Below are 18,734 nucleotides of genomic sequence, written 5' to 3'. Positions count from 1 at the left end.
AGCCAGTAGGCTACCATGCCAGGCCCAAAAGTTAAAAAAAAAAAAAAAAAAAAAAAAAAACTTTAAAGAGAGAAACGCAGCGTTAAAAAAAAAAACGGAAAGATAAAAGAGAAGGACGTGTACAATCAGATTAGTAACTATCCTAGGAGATGAGAGAACGTGGAAGATGCAATTATCAATTTAAATACCAAGATGTTTTCTCAGGATGGAAGCACACCAGGTGACAAATGAAAAGCCTTCCTGGGTGCAAAGTGTGGGAGATGAAAACATCAGGGTCATTTTTAAAATTCACAACAAAGAAATTAGAAGTTAAGTGTATTTGGAGCTAAAATTTCTTGAAACCCATGCTTACTAGCTATTTTCAACAGTTCATGGAAATGCATATTATGATAAAAGCTGCAGATATTTAAATTTTCCATTAACAAATGCTTTTAATTCATTATCTATGTAATTGTGTAAGTATCCGCCTATACCTGTAACCAAGACATGGACAACTGGGCTAGCAGGGTGAAGGAGACTAAGGAGCAATTATAGAAGTCTCTTAAGACTCATAATAATTCCCTACAAAGTGTCAAGAAGGTACATGACATATTTCTCAAAATTGACACTGGAAGCCAGACCAGAGCCATTCTACTGAATTTCTCAATGAATGCGAGGCCATAGTGGCTTTGATCCTGATCGTCATTTTGCATTTTGGTTCTGCATCCGAAGCGTGTAATATCTTTTTTTTTTTTAAAAAAATCACAGCTATGGCATTTAATTATTCTCATTTATATTGCATCTCTTAGTTTTCTATTTGAAGCAAATGAGGGGTGGAAGTCTGGCTTCCCTCCGACTCCGCCTTCCTTAGTGAATTTCGGCTCTAGCACACACTGACCTTCCCTGAGAGTCACATTGTTGTCTGTATGTAATGGACAGTCAGTACCCGTCTCTGTACCTTACTCTCAAAGGCTGCATGGACAACCTACACAAATTCTTCTAGCTAACTGCTGGCAGCCAGAAACTGTCTTTCCCTTGGAACTTCTAGAATCTTTCTTGTACTCATATTTCTCTTATGGCATCTGCTACTTTCTTTCAACATGCCTTAACCCTGACTTCATTTGTTGGGGGTTACACCCTTGCCATATGCTCTCTGCATTGTGCCTTGCATGCAGCTAGCCTGCTCTCCATATGCATTTGTTGCCTTATCTGCCCAAAACAAACCAAGGGAGTTAGTTCACATGTGAATTTGTAAAGAACTGAATTTCAGAGTAAGAAGATACCCACATTTATTTTTCATCTTTTCCATTTTAGGCATTTACTACAACTCCTACTGATTAGCCTCATATTCAGTTAAGTGTATTCCGAATACAGTGCAAGTAGGCACTTCAGTCTAATGTCAGTGGTTGCTAAGAAACCTCCCCAAAGGCATAATGTGTCACCACACATCTAGGCACAACATCATGATGAGATTTGTCCCCAGATTTGGAAGTTAATCCTGCTACTCTTCTGCTTTTTAGAAAATAGCCCTAAATGAATACCTTTGCGTAATATTCAACCAACTGTTGATGGAGTCATGCACCCATGTGAGGTTGTGAACACCTGAGAGGGAGAAGCACGAGTTTTTAACCTTTGAATTTCCAGAGCCCAGGGAAGAGGTTGAAGAATGAATATTCAGTGCCAAAGCATTACCAAAATACAACAGTGGAGCTATTTCATTCTCTGTGGCAGCTGGGGAAAGGCCCCAGTAGTGAGCTGAAATCTTCAGACATGAGTAGGTCTAGCACAGGCTTAATAGGGTGCTGGTGGTGCTGGTTGGTGCTGGCACTCAGAAAAAAACGGCTCCTGAAAGCACTGGAATGGCAGGGCTGGGGATCTGCAAGTACCAGCGGTAAGGGTGGATGATCCTTAGATGATTCGCACTGATTCTGTAGCCTCCTGGCCAAGTACTACCATAGCTAGTTGAACCAGTTTGAGTGGGAGTTGATTACTGCAAATGAGAGTCCCACCCCTCCCACACACAGCATCCCATAGTGTAAGATGCCCAGTTAAATGTGCATCTCAGATAAACAACAAGTAGTTTGTGCTGAAGACTGTAGTATTTGATATCATATTACAATTTATTTGTGGTTTATCTTAAATCCAAAGTTGCCATATTTATTTAGTTGGACTTTTTGGTGTATTTTTATTGCATCTGGCAACCCTATCAGACTGTTAACTACTAGCTGCGAGGCCGATGATGACAAAAGGCCACCCCGACCTTGCCTTTCAATAGCCTCCACACTCAAATATCTCTCCAACAGTAAGCAGGGAAGAGCATCGATTTCCAGAAAAGAGACGCTGTAACTAGGCAACCGAAATGTGAACTCGCCATACCTTCCGTAACGTCCAAGAGACCTGCGCAAGGGCGCGCTGACGTTAACATCCCGCGCTGAAGGGTGGGACGAACGAATGTCGTTAGTGCACGTGATCCCAGTGGCTTATTGTGATTGGCTGTCTTGGGGGCGCGGCGCTCGGGCGCGGATGTCCCGGATTGGTGCTTCGAGGCGGCCGGGTGGGACTCCGGCAGCAGCCGCGGGAGGTCCGGACACCGGCGGCCATGGGACTTGGCGGTAAGTACGCGCCCGGCCTCTCTGCTCTTGGACTCTGTCGCTTCCGCATGGGGCAGCGCTGGCTCGTGGCTGCGCGGCGGGCTGAGGGACGGGGGACGCCGGCCCGGCGTGTGGCCCCGGGGTCGGCCCGGAGGCTCGCCGAAGTCGAGTGGGGCTGAGGGTCTTGTGGGCAGCCGCCCGGGTGCAGGTGGGGCTGGGGGCTCGGGCCGCCGGCTTCGGCCCCACGCCCACTTGCTGCCAGTTTTCCTCTTTGGGCCTGGCCGGCCTCGGCCGGGTTAGTTACCCCCTCCTTGGCCCTGGCGCTCCTCTAGGAAAGCGAAGGTTGGGCAGTGCTTAGGGGTTCCCGGAAGGATCGTGCCTTCGGGAGCCTTTGCCGCTGGGGACTGTCGGGACTAGGTGGCCCAGCAGATGAATTCTACAGTCTTGTGTTTGCCACTGAAGGGCTGGGTGAGGACCTTAGCTGGGCTGCTGAGCTTGTGCGGTTTCTTGCGCAGTGAGGGGAATCTTCAGTTCTCTAGCCCTCTCTTGGCCCTTACAGTCTGGGATTGTGCGGTCTTCCGAACTTTCACGGCATAAAGGGTGGTAGGAGCGACAAGCTGAGCGGGGCAGGCAGACACTGCCCAGCACACCGCAGGTTCTTGAGAAAACTTTAGGTGATTTCATTTGGTAAATTACTGTTTTAGTTATCAGTCGTCTTTTAAAAACGAAATAGAACTGTTTGCTTTTAGGTAACAAGTGACAGTAAGCTACTATTAAGATACTTAAAAGTGCAAACTAGGTGTTTGGATATTTGGTGGTGCTGGGTATTCATAAACTCAGTGCCTCTGAGTATCTTTAAAGTACACACAAATTTGTGCGAGAGAACAGATAAGACTTCGCACACACAGTTTGCGTTTTCTGAGTTTACAGGTGAAATCTGAAAGGCAGAGCTTGCCCATTGCGAGGTTGAGTTTCTGGATTGCATTTGTAAAGCTGACAAGGATCCTTGCAGATCTCTGAGTCTCTCTTTAGCTTGGAAGGTCTAGGAATCTGTAGTAGTGCTGACTGATGAGTGACCCTGCAGCCGGGTAGGACTTGAGGGAGCCCTTGAGGCGGAGACGCGGCGCCCCATCCAGCTCCTTGCTGGTTTGCCCTTTAGCTGCGGACTCGCGCTGAAGCGGTGGTGAGGCCTCTGTTCAGTGAAGGAAGGGGAAGCAGTGTATGGCTTTCTTTACTTCTTCTCAGCCGGAAGGCGATTGCTGTGACCTGGAGGCAGGAAGGGAAGACGGCACCATCTCAGCAGGTGTGCCTGGGGACGCTGGAAAAGGTGCTCTTGCCAAGGCAGTGTCCTTCAGTGTAAAGGCAGAGCTAATCCCAGGAAGTGTTGAGGAAATCGCACGGGTGACTAAGCTGTAAAGCAGAGGTCAGCAGACTTTGTAGAGAGCTGGAGGGGAAATATTTTAGGCTCTGTGGGTCATGTGGCCTGTGTGGCAGCCACGCCACAGGTGTAGCACGGAAGTAGCAGCTCACATAAATGCTTGGCCAAGTGTGTTCCTGTAAAACTGTTTAGCAAACCAGGCAGGAGGGCAGTATAATTAGGTTGGAATCCTGACCTGTTTCAGTTATCCTTTATACTCAGTCACTCCAAACTTTCACATGTGAAGCAGCGGGCATGATGGTGGCTTCCCGTCAGGCTGCGATGTGCTGGGCTCAGCTCGTGGTTCCGCTGCTGGTGCAGCCTGTGCTCACTAGCGAGCTTGTGTTACACTGGCCAGCCGGCTAGACTAGACCCAAGGGAAAATCTAGATGGCAGGGGCTCTGCCTCTGGGTGTGTTAGTCTCAGAGCCCATCTCTCCGCCTGTGTCCCCACCCCATCCCTCTAACCTCATAGTTGGACCTGTTAACACAGTGGCTTACAGCATTTAGGAGCAGGCAAGTGGAAGCCAAGGGTGTTTTTCAGGGTTGAGGTAGAAAAAAATCTACATCATTTCCAGCAGGTCTTGGAGGTTAGACCAGGTCCAGACCTGCATATGGAACAGACCAGCACGTTGCTGCTTCTCAGTAGCTGAGTGATCGCAGCCAGGTGACCTCTTTAAGCTTTAGATGTTATAAGGTGGAGTGACTGTCATAAGATACGAAGAACTCTTCTCACACAGTGCCTGATAGATAGGCTCCACTTAGTAGAAGCTGCAAAAGTGATGATAAGTGTCCAGGAGAAATGCGTACAGGGTATGTATATTTAGTTACTGGAAAGAACTGCTTTGTTAGCATGACAAATGCATCTACCACTGCTACTAAATAAGTAGCAGACTTATTTAAAATTATGTGCAGCAGTATTTTAGGGCAAAATAAAGACAAAGAATCCAGTTTTAGTTTACACGTAGTAAGTGCTAGTAAATGGTGCCAAATGAGTGAAGTGATGATACGCTTGTTTATTTGTGGAAGGAAAGCTCTTTCACATACACATGAAAGTTTTCACTCTGGAATGTGCTTTGTCTTGGAGCTGAGATGTCCTGTTTTGCTCTTTTTCAGGTGATAGAGGACGTATATCCTAACAGGGTTGCTCTAAGAACTGATGCCTAATCCTTCTCAGCATGGCCTGTCGAGGAAGAGGTGGGCTGGAGCAGCCTGCCTCAGCTGTGCTCTCCCCTGGTAGCTCTGCAAGTGTTCCCACTTCTCAAACCTGTACTCATTGTATATGCATGGTGTCTGACTTTTTCTACCCAAATATGGGAGGTGTGGAAAGCCACATTTACCAGCTCTCTCAGTGCCTGATTGAAAGAGGGCACAAGGTCATAGTTGTTACCCACGCTTATGAAACTCGGAAAGGTGTCCGTTACCTCACTAATGGCCTCAAAGTCTATTACTTGCCGCTGAAAGTCATGTACAACCAGTCTACAGCCACAACCCTCTTTCACAGTCTGCCACTGCTCAGGTACATATTTGTTCGGGAGAGAGTCACGATCATCCATTCACATAGTTCTTTTTCTGCCATGGCTCATGATGCTCTCTTCCACGCCAAGACAATGGGGCTCCAGACAGTCTTCACGGACCATTCCCTTTTCGGATTTGCTGATGTCAGCTCGGTGCTTACAAACAAGCTTCTAACTGTGTCTCTTTGTGACACAAACCACATCATTTGTGTCTCCTTTACTAGTAAGGAAAATACTGTGCTAAGAGCAGCACTGAATCCTGAAATAGTATCCGTCATTCCCAATGCAGTAGATCCTACTGACTTCACTCCAGACCCATTAAAAAGGCATGATAGTGTAATAACTGTTATTGTTGTCAGCAGATTGGTTTACAGAAAAGGTAATGAAATGATAGCTGTCATTGCAGACTTTAACTTGTAGAAAGCTATTGAATATTTGTGTATAATGATTGCTTGGCTTTTAATTCTGTCTTATGCTTTTGTAAGTATTTCTACATTAAATAAACCAAAGAAAGGTCTAATATGGGTATCCGAGAAGAGAAATGTTTAGAATTATGGTGAATGCTGCCCCTCATCTCTGTGTCCTGATGGTTACTGAAACATCAGACAGTGACCTGATTCTGTTTTCATTCATCGGGTCTTTTTCCAAATTTCCATGGCCCTGCACAAGTGGTGAGCAGGCAGGGGCACCACCCACCTTGTGGGATTTGCTGTCTGTAAAAGAGCTTTTCAATGCAGAAATTTTGAAAATGAAAAGCACAAAGTTGTAAAACTAAAGTCAGCTGTTAATTGTGTTATTTCCAGGTGACCCGAACGAACATTTTGACTTATAACTTCCTTGTCTTTTGAATGCATACATCTGTATACTCAAAATGGATGAGTTTGTTGTGCATATTATAGTTGTGTAGCTTGCTTGTTTCATCTGATTGTATAAGACATTAATAACTTACTGGCAGGTCAGTGCTGAAAAGGGCTCTCCCATCGCATGGCAGAGGATAGTTACTGTCTCTGCGATTCCGTGTTTGCACGTGTGTACCTTCGAAACAGTGTAAACCTACTGAGGGCTCTCGTGCTTTTATAGCCTCTCATGTCTCATGGGTTCGATTGCTAAAAGGCATCTGGTTATTGAAATATACGAATGGTCTTCTGAATGCTATTTGAGCAACACCCCTAATCTTCAAAAATGTTATTTCAAGTAGGGAATCATTTTAAAAAATAACTCAGAAGCCCATGAGCGGTTTGATTTTAACTTGATACCCTGACACACCCGGAGTTGCCAGTGACCGGAAACAGGGCTGCAGGCTTTGCCCAGTGGCTTGCCTGCTTCAGCTACATCAGCTACCATTGGCACTTTTTTTGAGGGGAGATAGAAACCTAAAAGTGAATGATGCAGTGTGCTTCTGGATTTTTAGTTTATTTACAGTTGTTTTCGGTGGTTTAAGATTTCCCCATACCTGACCAGAACCTTTTTTGTCTTTTCTTTATTGGATATTTCAAACCATTCCGCTGATTTTTTTTTTTAATAGAAACTCATACGTTGATGGGATACTGAATTAAATTGCCTAGTACAGTGACAGAGACAATAGGCACCTAACAAATTTGTGAAGAGGTGCAGCTGAATCTTGGTAAACATGACAGTACTGTGCCAGTGTACTAGGAAGTATCCCCCAATCAAGATACAAGCATTGGTCAGAGAGTTTACATTTGGCACGTGAAGCCTTGGTTCAACAAGGAGTCTGTTACGTGGATGTTGAGGCGAGGACTTCAACTGAAATATCTTTTGGAGTAATGACAGTGATGTGTTTCCATTTAGTAAAGAGGTAATGAACCAGCAAGCTGAATTATGAATCCCTCTTTAGATATTGGTGATGTATCTGTTGTACCTTAGAAAATATGCGGCGTTGATTTGTTAATAGTGTACTTTGTGAAATAGCTAGGTAAGAAAGATAATGATGTGTGTGTGTTTGAGGATCAACAAAATTAACTACTTACATAAACCTGGTACATTTATGTCCCCAATGTACTATTTTAACCAGCTGAGGTAGCCACCAAAGCTTGGTTAGAGCCTTGCCTGTTCTCAGTTGAGTACTCAACAAGTATTTGTTGAGCTCTCTCTGTATGACGGAAGACACCCCTGTGAAACGTATCAAATGAGTAGTTGGATTAATGGTCCATTAACAAACATCAATTTCCTCAGGAGGTGTTCATTGGACTAGATATCAAAGGCCCACTGGAATGGACTAAGTAAGAGAAGACATATCCCAATTCTGCCGCCCAGTTGCCCTGACTGTTTATTTCTGAGTTCTCTTCTCCCCAGCCTCTTGTGTCCTCCATCAGGGTTTTCCAGCCCTCTGTGCATGCGCACATACCCCCCACTTCCTGGTCTAGTGATAATGATAACTCATTTGTATTCTGCAGTTGATAAAACCCGTGCATGATACAGTACCTCACATGACCCTCCTAACAGCTATAGGGTAGATGTTACCTGCATGTAACAAAGAAACTTGAGTCTCAGGGTAAGTAACTCGCCCAGGTTACACAGTAAGTAACACAGATGACAAACCTGAATCCAGCTCTTCTTGAGGTCTGTTGTTCCCCTAGCCCCGGGCCGCCTGTTGTGCTAGATTCAGGTCAGAAGTCTCCTTAAGATACTGATAGTGAACTCTAAAAGCAGTGTGAAATGGGGATTGCCCTTGTCTGTGTTGTGTGAATGTGTCAGTTGAAAGCCCTTTGGTATGCTCCGTATGTCAGACTCTAGATGCACCAGAATAATTTTCTTTTTATGGTGAGATGGGAAACCTTGTGTTCTTAGAATACTGAATATTAAACAGTTCTGTTTCTTACCAGGTGCCTGTTAGGATTAAGTGACTTGTGTTTGTAAAGCCCATTGCTTAACATAGTAAGCATTCAATAATGTTAATTCCATCAGCTGCCATGGTATTGATCTGTGAAGGCTTTGTTTGAAGAATAGGCTTTGTATTAGAAAGGGAGAAAGATGGAAGGGAGGAAAGAAAGAACATGAAGGAATTGAAATGTTAATTCATGAAGCCACTTTCTGTGGTTTATCTAGAAATCCAGTCTGTAGACTTGGTAATAAGACTTGAAACTAAGATTTTATTGAGAAGTTTCAGAGGTTGTATGTGAATTTCTTTTTAGTATATGTGGTTGTATTTTAGCTATATCAGCAGGGTTTACTTAATGGTTATGCCTTGTGCTGTTTAATAAAAGTGACCACATATTTCCTGAGGCATTTACATATAAGAAAATGGATTTATTTACTAAAGATTTATTTATTTGACAGGGAGAGAGAGATCTTCCAAATGGCCAGAGCTGGGCCCAAAGCCAAGAGACCGGAACTCCATCCGGGTCTCCATGTGGATGGCGGAGATCCCACACTTGGGCCACTTGCCACTGCTCTCCCAGGCACATTAGCAGGCAACTGGATTGGAAACAGTGCCTGGGACTCAGACCTGCCTTCCGATGTGAGATGCCAGCATTGCAAGTGGCAGTTTTAAGCTGGTGTGCCGTGATGGCACCCCTGTTTGTTTTTGTATCCTGACAGTTGTGTGTCTGCTACCTTCATTTCATTTCATTTGGGGAAAGTGCACTATGGCTGGTTTGGGTGGTCAGGTCGTTTGCTGGGTTTGTAGTGTTCACTACAAAATTCTCTGTACAAACTATATTTTGAGTAAAGCTGAGGCAACAGACTGCTGCTTATTCCTTTGCTATGACAGGAAGTGGCAGCACAGAGTCATAGAATTTTATAGTGGAAAGAGACCTTGGACCTTAAATGCATGGGTTAATCTGTTTTATAGACCAGCGGAAGTTCCCATGGTCAAAGGGCTCATGTCAAAACCTTGACATCCTGTCAGCTGGGCTACTTTGCAGCAAGCTTACCCAAACTTTAGTCACCTTCAGTACCCTTTGGAAGCAGGGACGTGTAAAGAAGAATTTGTCGGAATGAAACAAAACTCTGTATTTTATGTGTGTGGAAGGTAGCAATACATGTCAAGGTCTGCATCTTCAAGAAATGCAATCTTTTTAAAAAAGGGAAAGATTGATTTTATTTGATAGGTATAGTTACAGAGAGAGAAAAGAGAGGGGAATAGATGGGGAGAGAGTGAGAGGTTCCCCAGATGGCCACAGACATCAGCTGGGGCTGAGCCAGATTGAGCCCAGAGCTGCTGCTTGTCTCGCACATGGATGCAGGGGCCCAAGTGCTTGGGTTCATCTTCTGCTGCTTTCCCAGGTACATTATCAAGGAACAGGATTGAAAGTGGAGCAGCCAGGAATAGAACTGGTGCCTGTATGGAATACTCATACTGCAGGCGGCAGCTTAACGCACCACGCCACAGTGCCAGACCTCGAAACTGCAGCTCTTCTGGGACCACTGGCAGGTTGTGAAGAGTTCCACTGTCCTGGGAAAGTTTAAAGAGTTACTTTGTCCACTTGAAGGAGGACATAGCTAATACTTTTCAAAATGACAAGATTCTCAGTTCTGATGCTTTTTTTTTTTTCAGAAGTTTAGTATCTCTAACACTGAAATGTACTTTATATTTTCAGGGACGGATTTGCTTAGTGGCATAATACCCGAACTCTGTCAGAAATATCCCGATTTGCATTTCATGATCGGAGGAGAGGGGCCGAAGAGAATTATTTTGGAGGAAGTAAGGGAAAGATACCAGCTACATGACAGGTACTGATGAATTCCATGCTGTGTTGGGTGAGAATTACCTAAATTTGGGCTTTCCTACCTGTGCCTTAGGTTTACTGACTCCTGTGCAACATTGGTACAAAATGAATTCAAGGCTTAAGTGTCAAAAATTTGAGAGAACCTCGTTAAAGGGTTCAGAATTTATTTTTCTTCTCTTCACACTATGTTATTTGACTTGAGGGCTGGTTGTTTCAGGCACCATAGAAAACACAAAATTTGTTATTTAACTAACATGACTCAAGGCCTGTAAATTGCTTTGCAGACACAGTGTGTGTAAGCGAAGCATCCGTTTTAAAGGGACCATTCATTGGATGTTTAGAACTAAGGTACTTTAACAACTTTATCATCTAGTGTGTTTAGTTATACAGACCAGTTTTAGAGGGTGCAGTTTGATATGTACACCGAAAGTTAGAAATACTTGTTCTAACAGTGTTGGTCGTTTTTTTGGGTCAGTGTTCGGGGATGCTCAGCTGGCGAGGGGAGCACTAGCAATAGTAGGAATGCAAACGGGAGCAGCAGATGCTTCTCATCTAGATAGCCTTTCTAGCATGATTTTCACTCCTTCCTTTCTTCACTTCTCATTTCAAAAATCAGGGTGCATCTTTTGGGAGCTTTAGAACACAAGGACGTTAGAAACGTCTTAGTGCAAGGACATATTTTTCTGAATACCTCTCTCACGGAAGCCTTCTGCATGGCGATTGTGGAAGCGGCCAGTTGCGGTTTACAGGTAAAGAGCTTTGAGGGTTTGCAGTGTTGGGGTTTCTGTGTTTGTATTTTAAAACTCAGTGTCTTTCCTTTTTGATAGTTGTTTTTGTTGTCCTGTGATTTGATTATGGAGGAGCGTGTGCTTTTTGTTCCTCTGTCAGGTTGTGAGTACCAGGGTCGGTGGAATCCCTGAGGTCCTTCCCGAAGATCTCATTATTTTATGTGAGCCTTCAGTAAAATCTTTGTGTGATGGATTAGAAAAAGCTATTCTCCAACTCAAGTCAGGGTTACTGCGAGCTCCAGAAGAGATCCACAACCTAGTGAAGACGTTCTACACCTGGAGGGATGTTGCAGAGAGAACTGAAAGGGTATGTCACGTGCTCAGAAGACACTGGGCTTTTGGCTATTCATGTACAAGTTCAGTATTTCTGCTTTGGCTTAAATTTATAAATTCTATATGAAAGAAACACACCTATTACTCTAGGTGCACATGCTGGGCTAAGTTTCCAGTGAAATCATTGAATTTGCTACCTAAGTGTAACAATAATGCAATCTTAATTCCCTTATTAAACTGGATATAAGGATATTACAAAGTTTTCTAGAAATCACAGCAGTTGAGGAGCAAAATCTGTATTAAAATCTGCTCTCAGGTTTTCTTTAGGCTGCTTGTCATTCTAAAGCATAAAGACCTGTTAACAAATACATGAGTGTTCCTATTGTGGTAATTTTTGACACGTAAATATTTAATTCAGAGTATTTTCTGAACCTTAGATAGGAGTATGTAGTCGTAGGAGATGCTTTCTGATTTGGAGATAGGGACTTCATGAGGGCTTCTCAGCTTAGTCCATAAGTGTTTCTTCTGACTTGTCTGCCTTGTGCCTTGATCTGGCTTCTTAGTAAGTGGAAGTCATGAATCAGAAGATGTAACACAGCAGGTCAGAGCTCAGTGCTTTACAGCAAGCGTCATTGTGTTCAGTAAAAAGTGTCTAGCCTAGAATGGATAGCAAGATGGAGCTGAGGGAAGAAGAACTCTTTATTCTAAGGCCTTCTCACTTGGTATACATATAAATTCTAGAGCTTAATATGAGCCCGTATTTTAATAGAAGTTCTAAAAATGGTCATATACAATGTATTTTCCATTGAAGCATGTAATATTCAAATAGACATTTATCTGACAGGGAGAGTTCCCATCTGCTGGTTCATTCCCAGAGCGGCCCAAGCCGAGGGCCAAGGTCTCCCGTGCGGCTAGCCAGAACCTGAGCCTCCCTGCTGCCTGCCAGGCTTGACCCTGCTAGCAAGTAGTGTTAGGAGCCATAATCGGGAAACGAACCCAGCCGTTAGCTGATGGTATGCAGGCATCCTAACCTCTAGGCTAACCCCCTGATCTCCAGTCAGACGTATTTGATAGACATAGCTCTAAGACATTCTGACCTTCCAGAAGTCTTGTAGGACCTCCATCCATATTGAAGTAGCTAGCTTCTTTGGCAGTTGAAATGTGGCAGGGTTCATTTGATAGCCTTTTCAATCTTCCTTGCTTGCCAGCCTCTGTAACCTCTGCCTAGATTATAACGTGCCCCTCGAGGGCAGAAAGGGAGTTTGCAGTATGATGGGCAGATACTTGGCTAGGTACTTTTGGGGTGATAACTTCCTTGATCTCTGCCTTAGTTGAGAACACAGCAGCTATAAATTGTGATGCGACCTCCTTGGATAACAAAATATAATCCTCAGAAGCCTGAGCTAGTATAAGTAAGTAATTTGGAGCAAAGAATTGAGGTGACAGTTTGTCAGCATGTATTACTGGAGCTAATTAGAATTTGTTTGCAACCACATATTTTCTTTTAGCTATGCTTAACATAATAGTAAAACATGTGTATGTATGGTTTTCTAATACTGGTCACTTATAATACATGTTTAGGAAAAAAATAAATTCTGTCTTTAGCACTTTGTCATCCCTAACCATCTCTCCAGTGGTCATTGTTCCTATCACTCAAAATAATAAATTAATTGACCTGAAGTAAAATTGGAAAAACAGATCAGTTTGAAGTTGCGCTTTTAACTCTAGGCCATTTTGATCCTTTTCAGCTCCTTTCAGTTTAACCATGCTATTCAGAAAATTGATTGCAAAACTAATCTGGACTTCCTACTGTAAACTTTATATTTCAATTGTAATTTGCCAGTCTCTGTATAGTTTGATTGACATGATTGTATTCAGATGTCCTCAGGGCAGAAGAGCTAGAGTTTGAAAACCTCCCATACCTTGAAAGGTCGTTGTTCTGTAGAAGTTGGCACTGTATGTTTTAACTTTCTTGAATTCTAAAGGAAATGACTTTCCAAGTCTGATAACTGAGACTTAGCACAAAATACTCAACTTTGATTAAAAACAGCTTCTGACCCATTTGATTAAGCAGGTATGCTTAGGACTTTGTTGTTTTGTTTTCTTAGTGTTTTGTAACATTGAGGCATGTTCAAAACACAAGCTGAGCCTCAGGGGTGAACCTGATTGCATTGTGCAGAGTCTGAGCTCCACTGTCTGTAAGAACTTAGCGCATCTTCCTCTGCTCTTGTATTGATGTCCGTGATTTCTGTCTAGCCTCAGCCAGCTGGTGAAAGAGCGCCTGTGCCCCAGAAGCCCATTAGCTTGTAGTGCTCTGGTTCTGCTTTCATGACTGCCAGGTGCCAGCGAGCTTTGGTCCAACCCGGGCAGGCCTCTGGAAAGGGAAGTCACTGCTGAATGAAGGTCCGCCCGTGTGGTGGTGAGAACTGCAGAAACTGTTGTGACTGCCTGTGACAGAATTCCTAGGGGAGAGATGTGACTTATTCCTTATCGCACAGCACTGTAGCCCTGGGTGTAGCCCAGAGGAAGTACTCAAGTAAGCATTGAATCAAATGGCAATACTTAACTGTGATTATAGCAACAAAACAGAAACAACTTGATTGCTTTTGTTTCTAAGATGTTGGGGGGGTTGGTGTGGGTTGTCAGTCTGGGTTCTTATTTCTCGCCCTTCTTTCTTGTACCAGGTGTATGACCGGGTGGCTGGGGAAGCTGTGTTGCCAATCGACAAACGCCTGGACAGGCTCATCTCTTGCTGCGGCCCAGTAACAGGGTACATTTTTGCCTTATTGGCTGTGTTCAGCCTTCTCTTCCTCATTCTCCTGAGATGGATAACTCCAGATTCCATCATTGATGTTGCAGTAGATGCCACGGGGCCAAAGAGCTCATGGACTCTGCAGCATCCTCGCAGAGCAAAACTGGATGAGGATGATGGCAAGTCTGAAGCCAGGTAGAAGAGAACCTGCGCTGTAAAGATCTGAAAAGTTTTGTAACAGTTCAAAGAAGATTATATTGAAAATGACCTTGCATTTTTGGGTTTTTTTTAAAGTTAAGTTAGTAAGTTATGCTACCTCTGTATCATTCAATGTTTTATTTTGAAGAAAGACGGAAACTTATGCAATTCCTGAGTGTACAAACTCCTTGCACTTACTTACAATTTAGGAGAGAAGATTTAAGCCACTCAGGTATGAAATTTTTCAGATTACTGAAATCCTTCTAGCAGAAATGTTTTAACATTATATTTTGAGAGCTTCGGGTGCTGAAGGGCCAAATGTTTTCTGGGCACTTTTTGGCCAGTTTTTAATGTCAGACCATTAATTCAACACTCACCAAATGTTTACAAGTTTTCTTTTGGAAAATACAACAGCTACATGAACTATTTTAAATCATATTCACAGATATTTGTTATTGACTTTTTAAGTCATGCTCTTGCACATTTGTGGGTCTACTCAGTGTTGCGTGCAAGTAAATAGCAGGGTTCTTAAGTAACATGGTCTCTTAGCTACCAGCATGTTCTGAGCACCTGCTATGTGTAGCGTGTCAAACTAGGTACTTCCGCCATGAAGGACCAGGGGTACATCTGTTCTTTATCATTCAAATGGCTTCCTTCATTGTGTCACAGTTGACACAATATGATAAAATACTCAACATGCCAAAAAGGCTCATGCTGATTTAATGCCAAGGAAAAAAAAAAAAAAACCCGCCAGCATACTCCAAGTACTTTATCCTGCTGTGTTCTCCTAGTGGGATCTTCATCGTCCTGTTACTGTGTGAGGATCCTTTTTGCTTTTTAAATACTAGGGACCGATATCACTGTTGATAGTACAGAGAGACTTCCACAGTTTTCAGTGCATAATTTAGTCCTCTGTGAATGCCTTCGTGTTTCCTGACTAGAATGTATGAAGTGTGCCATCTCTAAACTAGCTGCTACTTTGTCCTTTTGATATGTCACTACCCCTCACTGATATCTAGTAAGTATTGTCAGTGTGCAAAACGCTTTACTCCCCACTGTGGTATTTGTAGCAAACTGACTCTGAAAATGTCAGGAACACGGTCCCTCTTTGGGTGCTGGTGTTATCTGGTTCTTTCCCAGAGCCGTGGGGTTCTAACCCCAATTATCCATACAGTGTGTATTAGTAGTTCTTCCGACTCTGAGTCTGCGTGAAAGTGACTGTGAACGCTGCAAGGCGCTGGGATGCACTGGAGCAATTCTGTCAGTATTGACTCTACAGGATTTTCTAAAGAGACATCACTCAAAGCTTCTTTTGAAAAAGCATCAATATGCCTATTAGCTGGTTGCCACTGTTACCAAAAAAAAGTGTTTTGTTTGTATTAAAACACAAATACAAGAGTGTAACTTTTTAAATCTAGAAGTTAGGGTTTCTTTTGCTGGAGAAAAATGAGCTGATGACAGCATCCAGTCTTACTGGGATTTGTGTACGTAAAAAGCGTTCTGTGGGGTGAGGTAGATGAAAGCCAGTATTCATGGCAAAAGGGACAAACATTTGGTTTTGTTTATTCTACCCGGCAATTTTTAAAGGTACCCCACTTTTTTTGTACTTTTTCTTCTTAAAATTTCCAGAATTGTCATTTAATTCTTAAATTCTCCTTTATTGAAGATGGAAATAGAATTTGGAGTTAATTACTTTGCATGTAAAATAGAAAATTTACAAGTTAAATTGTTTTTCTTATTTTAAAAATAAATATAGGTAAATTTATATCATACTTAAATTTTCGTTTTCAGCTTTCCTGGATACCTAACTTGTAACTGACAGTATTACACTGATCAGTATGTGAAACATGTTGTTCTACCCTGCTATTTAACATTTATTTAAAAGTAAGCAATGATAAGGAATTTATGAAAAATAATAGTGTATTTCTTTTGGTGTTAGAAAAAGTTACACATGTAAAACTGATTTGTTAAACATACTACATGTCTAAAAATAAAGAACTGAATGGCATTTTCACACTTTCTCGGTTTGGTTTGCTTTATAAACTGATGTTTTGTTTTTTTTTTTAAACCACTTGATCCTCTCCCTCTCAACTGCTTTCGTCCTCCATGAAATTTGATGTGTTGATTGGCCTGTTAGTAAAACAGGAAATGTTCTGAAGGTGACAAATTATTGTCATCTTTGGTTTCTGGGTTTTTTTTTTCAAGATTTTTTTTTTATTATTGGAAAGGTAGATTTACAGAGAGAGAGAGAGATCTTTTTCAGATCCCCCACATGGGTCCAAGGAGCTGGATGGGAAGTAGAGCAGCCAGAATACAAACCGCACCCAGTATGGGATCCCAGCGCATGCAAGGCAAGGAATTAGCCACTAGGCTATGGTGCCAGGCCCATGTCATCTTTTATGTCTAAAATATATTCTCTCTTACTCAATGGAAAAGCAAGTTCAAGTGTTTCTTATTTCCTGATCCAAACTCCTTGTATTTTTTTTATTTCTTACTGCACAAAAATATGAGACAAGTGAATACAGCTGCACACAGTTGTGTGCAAAGTATGTCTCAGTGCTTTGTCTTTTGCCAGCCATTAAGAGAAATTTGAGTTTTGACTTGATTGACCCAAGCCCAGCTTTCCTTCGCGCCTTGGCTGAAAGCAATGGGATATATCACCTGCAATCAGCCTGGAGCTTTCTTACACCAGAAGCTATTTTTGACAGAGTTTGAGTATCATAGATCTGTATTTACTTTCATAAAGTGGGTGTTTTTTTAGGATTTATTTTTATTTGAGAGGGAGACCCAGAGAGTCGCTCACTCCCCAATTAGTCACAACAGTCAGAGCTGAGGCTGATCAGCAGCCTCCAACCTGCCCTAGGTCTCCCACGAGGGTGCGGGGTCCCAAGGCTTTGGGCCGTCCTCCACTGCTTTCCCAGGCCACAAGCAGGGAGCTGGATGGGAAGTGGAGCTGCCGGGACATGAACTGGTGCACATATGGGATCCCAGCAGATACAAGGCAAGGGTTGAGCCATTAGACCATTGCACAGGGGCACATAAAGAAAATCATCTGGGCTCCTGGCTTTGGACTGGCACAGCTCTGGCCATTGTGGGCGCTTGGGGAGTGAATCAATGGATGCAAGATCTCTGTGTTTCCTCCTTCTGTATATCTGAAATTCAAATAAAATAATTCTTTTTAAAAAAGTCATGAATTAGGTTGTTCTTACATTGTATAACAGTAACCTTTGATGCCCATACCAAGTGTAGTGCCCAAATGTAGTAAATACATGCTCAGCAATAAGAGATGTCCATTAGAACCTTGAAAAAGTTTAGCTTCTTGGGGCCAATTTTCGTGATGTGTAAACAGGACAATTTTAATGAAAATTGAAATAAGATTGAATAACACTATACTACAATGTATCTCGTTGGCCTGCCGTGGATAAATGTATGGTTAAAGTACAAATGTAGAAAAGTAGGTGGAAAGAACTAAAATGCTGGTGTCTGCACTGGGGTATGCTGGTGTTCTGTTGGTAACCTCAGATCGGCTTGGAGAGTAGGAGCAAGTCCAGAGCTTTATAATGCGGGAGCCATGCATTCTCAGGTGTCAGTTACGTTACACTTTTTTTTTTTTTTAAGATTTATTTATTTATTGGAAAGTCAGATACGCAGAGAGGAGGAGAGACAGAGAGGAAGATCTTCCATCCGATGATTCACTCCCCAAGTGACCACAACAGCTGATGCTATGCTGGTCCAAAGCCAGAATCCAGGAACCTCTTCTGGGTATCCCACGCGGGTGCAGGGTCACAAAGGGGTCATCCTCGACTGCTTTCCCAGGCCATAAACAGGGAGCTGGATGGGAAGTAGAGCTGCCGGGATTAGAACCAGCAGTCATATGGGATCCCGGTGCATTCTGGCAAGGTGGATGGTGACTTAACTCATGCCACAATGCCAGTCACAAGATAGTCATTCTACTTTGCCTCAGTATTCAGAGAAGCTCCTATATTTGCATAATGCATTTTTCAACTAAAGCTTACCTTGCATGTGCTTATAATTTTGTTTTGTCTTTTTAGTAGGTTTAGAAGTTTAGAAGAATGGGCCCGGCGCAATAACGTAGTGGTTAAAGTCCTCGCTTTGCACAGGCCGGGATCCCATATAGGCGCCAGTTCTTATCCTGGCAGCTCCACTTCCCATCCAGCTCCTTGCCTGTGGCCTGGGAAAGCAGTGGAGGACAGCCCAAAGCCTTGGGACCCTGCACCCGCGTGGGAGACCTGGAGGAAGTTCTTCAGATTGGTTCAGTTCCAGCCATTGCGGCCCCTTGGGGAGTTAATCACCAGACGGAAGATCTTCCTTTCTGTCTCTCTTCCTCTCTGTATATCTGCCTTTCCAATAAAAATAAATAAATCTTTTTTTAAAAAAAAGAAATTTGGAAGATCACAGCCAAGAGTGAAGAAGGAGACCTGGCATGGGGAGCGGTGGGGGGATTGAAAAGGAAGAAATTTTACTGATGTTGGCCACTGATAAGAATATTGTGTAACTAGAGAAGATAT

At 43.0% G+C, this 18,734-nt stretch overlaps 1 protein-coding gene across 2 annotated transcripts; it reads left to right on the top strand.

The window, feature by feature from the left end:
* The first annotated feature begins 2,062 nt into the window (after positions 1 to 2,062).
* Positions 2,063 to 16,219, top strand: PIGA (phosphatidylinositol glycan anchor biosynthesis class A). 2 transcript variants are annotated; one of them, XM_040997380.1, is made up of 6 exons: positions 2,063 to 2,591; positions 5,103 to 5,882; positions 10,066 to 10,198; positions 10,811 to 10,943; positions 11,083 to 11,289; positions 13,940 to 16,219. In XM_040997380.1, the coding sequence occupies exons 2-6, from the start codon at positions 5,165 to 5,167 to the stop codon at positions 14,204 to 14,206; spliced, it is 1,458 nt and encodes a 485-aa protein (XP_040853314.1). In that variant the 5' UTR covers positions 2,063 to 2,591; positions 5,103 to 5,164; the 3' UTR covers positions 14,207 to 16,219. The 2 variants fall into 2 exon arrangements, with proteins under 2 accessions (XP_040853314.1, XP_040853325.1); XM_040997391.1 differs by lacking the exons at positions 2,063 to 2,591; positions 11,083 to 11,289 and having other exon boundaries at positions 4,395 to 5,882.
* Positions 16,220 to 18,734: the final 2,515 nt, after the last annotated feature.

Source organism: Ochotona curzoniae, unplaced genomic scaffold (assembly GCF_017591425.1).
Source record: "Ochotona curzoniae isolate NIBS_2020 unplaced genomic scaffold, NIBS_Ocur_1.0 contig_1274, whole genome shotgun sequence".
Classification (NCBI taxonomy): Eukaryota; Metazoa; Chordata; class Mammalia; order Lagomorpha; family Ochotonidae; genus Ochotona; species Ochotona curzoniae.
This window is presented reverse-complemented; position numbering and strand designations above follow the sequence as displayed.

Coding starts and splice junctions, on each gene's coding strand:
- PIGA (XM_040997380.1), top strand. CDS start 5,165: ATGGCCTGTCGAGGAAGAGGTGGGCTGGAGCAGCCTGCCTCAGCTGTG. Junction 5,883..10,065: donor CAGATTGGTTTACAGAAAAG/GTAATGAAATGA, acceptor TTATATTTTCAG/GGACGGATTTGCTTAGTGGC. Junction 10,199..10,810: donor AGATACCAGCTACATGACAG/GTACTGATGAAT, acceptor TTCAAAAATCAG/GGTGCATCTTTTGGGAGCTT.